Source organism: Pogona vitticeps, chromosome 1, assembly GCF_051106095.1.
Source record: "Pogona vitticeps strain Pit_001003342236 chromosome 1, PviZW2.1, whole genome shotgun sequence".
Taxonomy (NCBI): domain Eukaryota; kingdom Metazoa; phylum Chordata; class Lepidosauria; order Squamata; family Agamidae; genus Pogona; species Pogona vitticeps.
The window spans coordinates 141,511,480-141,523,367 of record NC_135783.1 but is presented as its reverse complement, the minus strand read 5'-3'; the positions used below and the strand labels follow the sequence as shown (position 1 = coordinate 141,523,367).

General features: G+C 42.3%; 1 protein-coding gene and 1 non-coding gene across 2 annotated transcripts; one reads left to right on the top strand and one right to left on the bottom strand.

The window, feature by feature from the left end:
- Positions 1-4,730: 4,730 nt before the first annotated feature.
- Positions 4,731-10,024, top strand: TTC32 (tetratricopeptide repeat domain 32). The gene is made up of 4 exons (XM_078388626.1): positions 4,731-4,804; positions 4,976-5,228; positions 7,940-8,103; positions 9,729-10,024. Exons 2-4 carry the CDS (start codon positions 5,092-5,094, stop codon positions 9,854-9,856), a joined length of 429 nt encoding a protein of 142 aa, XP_078244752.1. The 5' UTR covers positions 4,731-4,804; positions 4,976-5,091; the 3' UTR covers positions 9,857-10,024.
- Positions 6,675-6,838, bottom strand: LOC144586198 (U1 spliceosomal RNA). Its single transcript, XR_013540936.1, has one exon. It is a non-coding gene; the product is annotated as a U1 spliceosomal RNA (small nuclear RNA).
- Positions 10,025-11,888: the final 1,864 nt, after the last annotated feature.

The following is an 11,888-nucleotide window of genomic DNA, read 5'->3' as shown; positions in this document are numbered from 1 at the left end:
TGTGCTGTATCCTTGTTTGACAGGGGGCTCTGGAATCTGAGAAGAGCCCCTCAAAGAGCTGTAGCCAACAAACAAACAAACAAACAAACAAACAAACAAAAAACAAACAAACAAACAAGGTTGAGAATGGTTGCTCTGTACCTACATTACATCCCCCCTTCAATTTTTATTTTATAGGTAACTTAGAGGGAAAAGCTTAAACCACTCACCTTCAGACCTAATAATTTCGAATCTATCCATACCAGCTTTCAGAGGCTGACTATGTTTAGCCATAATTAAAGAGATTTAGACTTGCAATTTAGGGATGTTAACCATCCACACTTTCCCACATTTAATTTGAAACAAGTTCTTTGGAAATTAAAGAAATGTACTGTCAAATGTACCTGAGGAGGATTTGCGGGTCAACACTGAGATGGAGATGCTCATGGAAGTATAATATACAAGGTCAGCCCTACCATTTGGCAAAGTGAAGTAGCCACCTCAGACTGAAGATGCAAAACAGCATTCCTATTTGAGCGCTCTGATTATTCCCCTTCTGTTGGGGGTCTTGAGGTCACTGACCATCTCTATTCTGTTAGAAGACACTCTTGTGTGTGTCTGCAGCCTGTCTTGAGCCACCTAAGCTAGTCCTCGGGTCTGGTGGAGGGCACTATCCTATTTCTATCTCTGAAATAAGATTAACTGGCCATCCAGCCAGCTTCTGTACATGTACATGAAGTAGAGGCAGGGCCAGTTTGAAGCCTACAATGAGAGAACACACAGACACGCACACAAACACACACACACACACACTTGCCAGCTTAGGCAAAAAATGTCATAGGTCAGCCTTTACTGTAATGCTGAATTATGCACAGGGTGTACACTTAACGGTTCTTAGACTTTGATTCTCCAGATGCATGAGATTTCAGCTTCCATTATCCCTGATCTTGAGCCATGCTAACTGGCACATCTGGTGGGCTGAAACTTGAGCACCATAACTGTGAACACATTTTCATTAGATAACTTAAACAAAGTTTTCCTTAACTGTTGTCCACTAGACGATCTGTCCAGGAAGTTAGAAACATACCAGTATGGAGGGAAGCATGTCTAAAGGGCCTTCTTTAATTCACATCCATGTCTTTTATGTTGCACTTGCATGCTTTTGTTTCTACATGTCTGATGACTGAAGTTGCCTACGCTGTGCATAATGACTGTGCCTGTTCAAAGAATAGCCATGCATCATAAAAAGATGTATGTTTATTTATATTCCAAGTTGTATGCATAGTGCATTTTCCCCTCAACTGAATTTGTGTACTTTGCATTTATATACTCTGGTATTTGCTTCTTCCTCTTCCAATCTGCATTGCCACCTCCACACCAGAGGTACAATGAAACTTTAATTTTATGTCCAAATGTTTCACCATCAGAGTCACAAGTGACAATTCCACACTACTGAATTACAGTATTGCACTTTTCATTTCTTGTTTTGTTCTCTCCACCCTAGTTGGCCTCCTATGGATGGGAAAGGAAAGGGTGGAGTAGCATTAACAGTCATTTTAAAAGAGAAAAATCCAAGGGATGCTGAAGCATAATTATTTCATTTGTGCTAGTCCTGTGGTTGCTCATTATGGCCTGTGAAATGTCAAAATCCCAGAAGGTCTAATATCGGCTTTTGGATTGGGTGTGCTAATCATCTTGTTAAAATGGTGGTAATCTATAAATTAATCTATAAGTAGATGTGGTGGCTCTGTGGGTTAAACCGCAGAAAGCCTCTGGGCTGCAAGGTTGGAAAACCAGCAGTTCTAAAATTGAATCCACGCAACGGAGCTCCCGTTGCTTGTCTTAGCTCCTGCCAACCTAGCAGTTTGAAAGCATGTAAAAATGTGAGTAAATAAATAGGCACCACCACAGTGGGAAGGTCATGGCATTCCGTGCCTAGTCGCGCTGGCCACGTGACCATGGAAACTGCATATGGACAAAACACCGGCTCTACGGCTTGGAAACAGGGATGAGCATACCCAACATCAGGGTATTTTCCAGGGAGTCTTCTCTTTTCATGAGATGGCCAAAGTATTGGAGCCTCAGCTTCAGGATCTGTCCTTCCAGTGAGCACCCAGGATTGATTTCCTTCAAAATGGATAGGTTTGCAGTTCAGGGGAGTCTCAAGAGTCTCCTCCAGCACCACAATTCAAAAGCATCAATTCTTCGGCGGTCAGCCTTCTTTATGGTTCAACTCTCACTTCCATACATCGCTACTGGAAAAACCATAGCTTCGACCATGCGGACCTTTGTCGACAAGGTGATGTCTCTGCTTTTTAAGATGCTGTGTTGATTTTTCGTTGCTTTTTTCCCAAGAAGCAGGCGTCTTTTAATTTCATGGCTGCTGTCACCATCTGCAGTGATCATGGAGCCCAAGAAAGCACAATCTGTCACTGCTTCCATATCTTCCCCTTCTATTTTCCAGGAGGTGATGGGACCAGTGGCCATGATCTTAGTTTTTTTTAACGTTGAGCTTCACACCATTTTTTGCACTCTCCTCTTTCACCCTCATTAAGAGGTTTTTTAATTCCTCCTCACTTTCTGCCATTAGAGTGGCATCATCTGGATATTGGAGGTTGTTGATATTTCTTCCGGCAATCTTAATTCTGGTTTGAGATTCATCTAGTCTAGCCTTTTGCATGATGTATTCTGCATATAAGTTAAATAAGCAGAGAGACAACATACAGCCTTGTCGTACTCCTTTTCCAATTTTGAACCAATCAGTTGTTCCATATCCAGATCTAACTGTTGCTTCCTGTCCCACATATAGATTTCTCAGGAGATAGATAAAGTGGTCAGGAGCTCCCATTTCTTTAAGAACTTGCTTTAGTTTGTTGTGCTCCGCACAGTCAAAGGCTTTTGCGTAGTCAATGAAGCAGAAGTAGATGTTTTTCTGGAACTCTCTGGCTTTCTCCATAATCCAGTGCATATTAGCAATTTGGTCTCTAGTTCCTCTGCCCCTTTGAAATCCAGCTTGTACTTCTGGGAGTTCTCGGTCCACATATTGCTGAAGCCTACCTTGGAGGATTTTGAGTATAACCTTGCCAGCGTGTGAAATGAGCGCAATTGTACGGTGGTTGGAACATTATTTGGCACTGCCCTTCTTTGGGATTGGGATGTAGACTGATCTTTTCCAATCCTCTGGCCACTGCTGAGTTTTCCAAACTTGCTGGCATATTGAGTGTAGCACGTTAACAGCGTCATCTTTTCAAATTTTAAATAGTGCAACTGGAATGCCATCACCTCCACTGGCCCTGTTGTTAGCGAAGCTTTCTAAGGCTCACTTGACTTCACTCTCCAGGATGTCTGGCTCAAGGTCAACAGCCACACTATCTGGGTTGTCCGGGACATCCAGATCTTTCTGGTATTATTCCTCTGTGTATTCTTGCCACCTCTTCTTGATGTCTTCTGCTTCTGTGAGGACCCTACCATTTTTGTCTTTTATCATGTGCTTTCTTGCATTTCATTTTCTTTGGGATGGTTTTTGTTGCTGCCTCCTGTACAATGTTACGAGCCTCCATCCATAGTTCTTCAGGCACTCTGTCCACCAAATCTAGTTCCTTTAACCTCTTCTTCACTCCACTGTGTATTCACAAGATTATACCTGACTAGTCCAGTGGTTTTTCCTAATTTCTTCAGTTTAAGTTTGGATTTTGCTATAAGAAGCTGATGATCAGAGCCACAATCAGCTCTTGCTGACTGTATAGAGCTTCTCCATCTTTGGCTGCAGAGAATATAATCAATCTGATTTTGGTATTGCCCATCTGGTGATGTCCATGTGTAGAGTCACCTCTTGTGTTGTTGGAAAAGAGGGTTTGTGATGACCAGCTTGTTCTCTTGACAAAACTCTATTAGCCTTTGCCCTGATTCTTTTTGAACACCAAGGCCAAACTTACCTGTTGTTTCTTTTATCTCTTGACTCCCTACTTTAGCAATCCAGTCCCCTAGAATGAGAAGAACATCTTTCTTTGGTGTCAGTTCTAGAAAGTGTTGTAGGTCTTCATAGAATTGGTCAATTTCATTCGCCTCAGCATTGGTGGATTACTGTGATGTTGAAAGGTCTGCCTTGGATTCGTATTGAAATCATTCTATCATTCTATCATTTCTGAGATTGTATCCCAGTACTGTATAGCTTTTCCCACTCTTTTGTTGACTATGAGGGCTCCTTCATTTCTTCTACGGGATTTTTGCCCACAATAGTAGAGATGGTAATCGTCTGAATTGAATTCGCCCATTCCCGTCATTTTAGTTCACTGACGCCCAGGATGTCAATGTTTATTCTTGCCATCTCCAATTTGTTCACATCCAGCTTACCAAGGTCCATAGCTCTTACATTCCATCTTAATAAAACCTTAATATGTTATCTTAATAAAGCCTTATTTGTTCTATTCAAGCTGAGTGGTTCCGAATTCAATACCTGAATTCTGGCTCTGTGAAGGGTGTTCAGAAAAGACGTGAATAATGGGGCAATATACATAGGGACAGCTAGGTATGTATATTTGCGAAAAGACACACGTGTGTGTGTGTGTGTGTGTGTGTGTGTGTGTACACGTACCTACATGTGTATACATGTATCTAAACACACAGATACACAAATAGTACGCACTCCCCCCCTTCTCGCAGAACGGCTCTAATGTATGACGGCAAACTAACTCGGAAGTTGATAACCCCGAGAGATGGTCTTTGAACGTGAGTCTGGGGAAGGGGCGTTCCCATTGACGTCAAATGGACGTAAGGAAAGCGGAAATGAGGGCAATTCTTCACAGTCGCTAGAGCGGTGTCCGCTGCGCGGTACAGTATAGGCATCCTTCAGTCTCAAGAGACTATGGTAACATGCTCTGAATTGAGGAGTGTCCTCTCCAGAGCATGAAGCCTGGGTAAAGTAATATGGAGGACAAGCTGTTACCAAAGCAGCAGATCCCCCCTCTCCACATTGCTGAAATGGTCCAATGGAAAGGCGCGGTGGGCTTTGTCATAACTCCAGAGCGAAGAGAGAAGCAGAGGGGAGGGGAGGGGGTGTTGGCGGGTCTCGTCGCTTCCGCACTCGCCCAGCTGGCGTGAGAAGCAAGGAAGATGGAGCGAGGCCTAACGCCCGGAGGCGCCTCCGACTTGCTGCTCGCCGCACACGCGCAGTTCCGGGAGCGCCAGTTCGAGAGGGCGGAAGAACTGTACAGCCGCTACTTGGAGAACTGCGCATGCTCCGGCGGGAGGTGATTCTGGCGCTGCGGCGCGGAAGCGCCGACTGCTGGGGTGGGCGTGGCGTCGAGAGGGAGGGGGCAGCCGGGCGGGCAGGCTTTGGAGGAAGGAGGAAAGGCTGATTCTGGCAAAAGGCCTGGAGCTGAGGTCTTGTTAGTTTGGGTTTTGTTCTTAGGTAACGACGGATCTATCGCTCATTCTGCCTTAAAGATTTAAAAAGCCCTTCCTGTTCTTTTAAGAAACAATTTATTTATCTGAAATATCGTTTACCCTGCCTTTCCCCTTGAAAAGGAACCGAGGCGGCTGACAACAGTGAAAGACAGTATTTGAAGTTGAAAACCATGAGTAGACAACCGTGTTTACCATCATTAAAAGACAATATTTAAAGCTAAGAACAAAGAGTACAAAGAGGCAGCTGCCAGAATTCAAAAGCAACATTAGAGCTAAGAAACATAAGTATTTGAAAATGCCACTCCGAGAAATACAAATGGAACAAAAATCCATGTCGTTTCATTTCAGCTCCGGTAATGGAAGTGTCCCCCTTGAGGCCACGGTTTTTGGACGTCCACTATCTACATTTCTCCCCTTTATATATATGTGTGTGTGAGTGTGTGAGTGAGTGATGCCAACCAAGGGTTCAGCTTCACACGCCTGGCAGGGGGTCCTTGAATCCTCATTTCAGAATTGACTGCTCTAAATTGCCTGTCTGTGCCATAAAAGCAAAACCCAAATGATGATCTGATGAGGAGGTTGTTGTTGCTCTGCTTCTGTTGTGGTTTTTGAGAAGAAAACCTGCGTGCCTATGCAGCAGCAGCAGCAGCAGCTAATCTGGCCCTTCTGTTTGTGTGTTGTTGACCAAAGCTTGACACTTAAATATTTAGCACGTGAAACCTTTCCTGATATGGAGATGTCCTGAATTTCAACTTGATCCCTGGGATGCTCAAGATTTTTATTTTAAAGGCTGCTTCATTCCAGTGGCAGGACTTCCTTTCTCGAAAGAGGTCCACAAAGTTGTATCTACAGTACTGGGGTCAAAAGCTTGGATGTATGACCCCAATAGGTTTTGACATGTATTGCCATGTTCACTAATTAAGCATAATTTACAGTGGTGCTTTGCTAGACGATTGCCTCGCAAAATGAGGAACTGGCTAGATGACTTTTTTTGAGCAATGTTGCACTTCGCCTTGCAAGACAGGTTTTTTTTTACCCTATTTCACAAGATGGTTCCCCCACTGAAACGCATTAATTACATAAGACAGGGTCTACATCCTGGAAAAACAGCAACATATACTTTTTCCTCAATTTGGGGGGAAAAAAAGTAGATCTTACATAATGTGTTTTAATGGGGGGAAAACCCATCTTGCAAAGCATCACCAATGCTTTGCAATGCTACAAATTTAAATAATAGAAAATGGTGAAAGTAACCAAAAACCAAAGGATAAAGAGATTATAAAGAAAACCAGGAAATCACAAATGCAATTTCTTCTTAAGACAAATTATGCAGTTGAGTTTCCCATATTTGGGGAAATCACAAGGATTAGCAATATACCTAAAGTATAATGAATAAGCCTCTGCCTAGGAAAACCACTTTTAGGATATGGTATTTCCCTTGCAAAGTATGAGTTGGAATGGCCCTTGCTTCTCTACTTCCCTACCTCCTTCTGTCCCGTGACCCCCCAAGTCATGGTGACCCCCTGGCTGCACCTCCCACTCAGTACAGGGCTGCACAGCCCCAGTCCTGCCAGAGCCAAGAGAGCTCCTCAGTGTTTTGGGGTGCCCTGTGGGACCCCCATCAGGGGCTAGGTGTTCCTCCCACAAACCTTATGCTAATTGTGGGAGGAACACCTAGCATTAGCTATGTTTTTCCCACAATCCTCTAGTGCACATGTATTAGCATATGCTAATACCTTATGCTAATACCTGTGCACTAGAGGATTATGGGAGGAACACCTAGCCCCTGATGGGGGTCCCACAGGGCACCCCAAAACACTGAGGAGCTCTCTTGGCCTCTGGCAGGACTGGAGCTGTGCAGCCCTGTACTGAGTGGGAGGTGCAGCCAGGGGGTCACCATGACTTGGGGGGTCAGGGGATAGAAGGGGGTATGAGGTGCAAGAGCCATTCTTCTCATCAGGACCTATTACAAAGGTAGTAAGTTCTGAGGATGTCTTGTATTGCATTTTTCCCCCTATGGTAAAGGACTAGGGCAAAAGGAGTCACCATTATCAAAAGCCAGGGGGCTGCTTTGATTTCTTTCTTTGTTGCTAGAGGGGGAAGGACATCTGAAACCCATTGAATTTCCAAAGGCAGTGTAGATGAGGGGATTGTTTTTCCCCAGTATGGCATGGGGAACTGTGTTTTGCAAGATGATGTCTTCTATGGACAATTTTCACTAGATAGTGAATTTTCCCCAAATAGAGTGCATTAAATAGATTTCAGTGCACAAATCTTCATTTATATTCCATGTGAAAGAATTTCTCGAATTTGGCTGCTTAGCTCTTCTGAAGCCAGTTGTTCATATCCTTCCCTAGGTTTATACTCCTGGAATTATTTTAAAATATGGTTGAAACTTTAAAAATAACTGCATGACTTTTATAACATTTTAAATAATTCACTTATCTTTGTTTTAATGCAGCAAATGTTCCCTGGCATGTCCTATTAAGGCAACTCAAGAAGGTTACGCTAACACTTATGAAATATCTTCTTGTTTCCCCCCCTTGTCTTCAAGCAAAGACTCCTGTGATTTGGCCACAGCTCTTAACAACAGGGGACAGATCAAGTATTTGAGAGTTGACTTCTATGAAGCAATGGATGATTATACAGCAGCTATAGAAGCCAAGCCTGATTTTGAAGTCCCATATTACAACAGAGGCTTAATATTATATAGATTAGGTATGGAATTCAGTTTTTATTGTCTGTCTGAATATATCTTCTTGTGATAATCTTTCATTTGATAATTTTCAGACCAGATTCTAATAGTTTTAAAATAAATTTTATGTCCTTCAGGGAAGCTTTCCTATATTGTTTGCAAACACCTAGGAAGATTTTGGAGAAGGTTTTGCGAGGTTAACAGTGAACTCCTTAGATTTGTTTGTAGTTCTATATGAAGTAAGATTGTGCCTTGCCATGCACCTGATTCTGTCCTTTAGCTGTGCATTGCAGGGATATAGTACTGTTAAGGAATTTGTTGATACAGAAGCCCCTTTGCCATTATATGTCCTTTCTTTGAAGAAAAACAACAACCCACCTCTGCTTTCCAGAAAAGAGCATAACATCTCTCCTAAGCCGTTTCATTAACTTTAACTCAGCAGAAATAACAAGTATTACAAAACCACAGTAGCACTGTCCGTGCATTTTAAGTTTACATTCATCACATTCCCTTTTTAGTGTGGTACTTCTAAAGTATGGCTTCTTTGGCACTTTTTATGGAATACCACTACCCATTGTAGAGAAGGGCAGTTTTTCAAATTTTCAAAAGCTTTTCTTTGTAAAAGGTATCCTGTTCCTATTCCCCCCCCCCCCATCATAATTGGGCTCTTATAGTTTTATGAGGAGAGGATATAGCAGCTGTTACAGAATTAAGAGATCAGCCTCAGGTAAAATTTGTGTCTGATACCCTGATTACCTGAACTTTCCTGTCAGTCTGTTTTACTTTCTACCACTTCGCACAGATTCATGTTGTTGTGCAAACAGATAACCCAGATATCCAAACAAAAATCCACACAGGATAGAGTTGATATATACATGGCATTGCTTCTTTTAATTTGGTCCATGAATTAAATTGGTATCTCGAATTAGTATAGCTTGTATGACATTAGGCACCCAGTGTAGACAAGGGCCCAAGGCACTGAAACGGCTATTAACACCAAGAATGAGGTTCGGTATTTGTCGCAGTTGGTGAGAGTGTAAATTAATTTAAATGACAGCATATACATTGGGAATATAATGTATGAAGTAAAGATACAGAGGAAGATCAATGACTTTCATTGGAGTGCAGTGAATAAATGAAAATTGTAATGTAAAACAGCCTGGATTAAAATGTGAGATGAATTTATACAGTAATATGCAGAATTAGCCATGCTGAGCTCATTATGAAATACTACATTTGGTCCTAATCTCCCATCACCTCCCTAGTTAAAGCTTACTGTGTTCCCAGCTGCTCAGCAAGAAAATAAACTAGGATCCTCTCTCTGTTGAGTTCTCAACAGCTGAAAATATCCATATGCATGCTCTGTTAAGGTGCTCTCTCAGTTCCCTAACCCTTTTTCAAACAAGATAGCTGGATGGAAGGTGGTGGTGGTAGGTGTAAGACAAAGAGACAATTAAATTTAGAATTTATTTCAGTGTGATAGGCAGTGTATATGTTTACTCAAAGGTAAATCCCACTCTTTTCAGTGGGGTTTACACCTTAGAAAGTATATAAAGCATAAATTGTTTTATGGAAAATATATTATTATTCTTCTGTTTCAATATGTAAAATAAGATAAAAGCATCAATTTCTTTCTTTCTTGAGACAGGATTCTTTGATGAAGCCATGAAAGACTTCAAGAAGGTGTTAGAGCTAAACCCTAACTTCGAAGATGCCTCTTTGAGTTTAAAACAGACTATCCTTGATAAAGAAGAAAAATTAAAAAGAAACTATTGAAATTCTATTGCAGTGGAACATTATGTTAACTTAAGATTTTATTGTCTGATCAAATGAAGACACAGCGAAGCTTTAAATTAGTTAATCTGTTGAACTGAGATGCAGATTCTTTTTATTGCAAGTGTTTTGTAATGGCAGAATGGAATAAAAGCTGTATATTAACCCTCAGGTGCGCATTGTATGTATTAAGCGTTTACATTCAGAATTGCTGAGCAGTGCTAATAAAGCAGTAGTATGAATCTACGTGTTGACTACCAATTATGCAAGATTTTAAAATTTGCTAAGGAAGGGGGGAAATCCTGTATTCTGTGTAATTTGAGTCATTTAGCCCAATTACACACATGCATGGTTATTATTTTGATCAGTGGGACTTGTGCTTAAGAATGGTTGAGCCATGATGCCCAAGATATGTCTTTGTTATAATGAAGTCATTTGCTTAGGTGCTCCATGATTTGTATTGCTTTCCATTCTGCTGCATTATTCAAGTGATAATTAAAACATTTTAAATCTCTTTGCTGTTACCTGTCTGTCATGGGTTTGGAGGGAAAGTTCCATCCTATGGGGAGTGGAAGGCGGGACATCAGGAGGAGGGGCTGTACTGTATATATATGGGGATCCTGTGTGGAGAAGTTTAGGAGAAGGAGGAGAAGCTGGGAAGAAGAAGCTGGAGTGGGAGTCTGTGTGTCAGTCAGTACCTACCTGATAGGTTCAGGTGTCTGTATGGGTAGCCAGAACTGATAGGTTCAGGGTCTGTGCTTTATTTAAAGGTGTTCTGTGTGAACCAAACTGCTGTATGTGAGACTAAGCCACGTTACTGTATCTTATTCACTTGATCATTTTATTTTCCCTGTGTGTTATTTAAATAAACCTTATTCCTTTGTTTGTTAAAAATCCATTCCTGGTCTGTGTGACTCCTTACAGGGAATGGTTGGTGGCAGCTTAGTGAAAGTGTGGCATATCCCAGTAGGTCTGGGGTTGTCACATTGATTGGTGGCAGCGGTGGGATACGACTGGTCCAGTTGTCCAGTGGTCCAGCAAAGCCTTGGCAAGTGTGCCCAGAGCAAGGGGGGTCTAGTCAGGGACAATCTGAGAGCGCGTAGGTAATCTTCTAGGCTTGCCTCACAGGGAGGTAGGCTAGTGGAAGAACGTGTGACCTCAGATTGGTGGGACTAGATTAGGGAGCTCTGAGGCAACCTGTTTTGGCGGGAAAAAGCTGAGGCAAAGCTGAGTGAAGTAGCAGTGATCTAGCCTGTCTGCTGAGAGGCCTAGCAGAGGGGGGTGGACTCTGGCTGGCAACAGTTGCAAGTTAGTGCTGAAGGAACAGCAGCAATCTATAGAAGGCTGGTTCTGAGGCAAAAGAAAAAAAAAGTGGTCGCTTTATTTTGAGGCTTGACTTTTGAAAGCAGCCTGTTCTGGGGGGGATTATGCCCTTGACTCGAAGCCAAATGGCAGAAATGGGTGAAGTGAAAGACCCACAGGTGGACCAAGGTTCCGAGGAGGAATTTGGCTCAGTGCAGGATGAGAGCACGGGAGAACAGAACCCAGAACTCAGGAAAATGCTCATAGTCCAACAGCATGAACTGAGGATGAGGCAATTTGAAATGGAGGAAAGGGAAAGAGAGAAACAAAGGCAATTTGAAATAGAGAGAATGGAAAGAGAAGAAAGATTAGAGAGAGAGAGAATGGAAAGAGAAGAAAGATTGGAGAGAGAGAAAATGGCGTTTGAGTTAAGAAAATTGGAACTGATGAATCAGAACAATAATAACAATAGAGATTCTGAGGTGGGCCAATTGTCTAAAACTGACCTGAAGAAATTCCCTGTATACCACAAGGGAGATTGCCCTGAGGTGTTCTTTTCCCTAGTGGAAAGAGCGTTTGTGGACTTCTCAGTAAGGGAAACTGAGAAGATGACCATTATGCGATCTTTAATCAGTGGCAGCCTGGCAGAAGTCTATGCAGAGATGCCAGAGGAACTGCTGAAAGATTTCGCAGAGTTTAAAAAACTGGTGTTTGCCCGGCATGGGATAAATGC

Coding starts and splice junctions, on each gene's coding strand:
- TTC32 (XM_078388626.1), top strand. CDS start 5,092: ATGGAGCGAGGCCTAACGCCCGGAGGCGCCTCCGACTTGCTGCTCGCC. Junction 5,229..7,939: donor TGCGCATGCTCCGGCGGGAG/GTGATTCTGGCG, acceptor CTTGTCTTCAAG/CAAAGACTCCTGTGATTTGG. Junction 8,104..9,728: donor CTTAATATTATATAGATTAG/GTATGGAATTCA, acceptor TTCTTGAGACAG/GATTCTTTGATGAAGCCATG.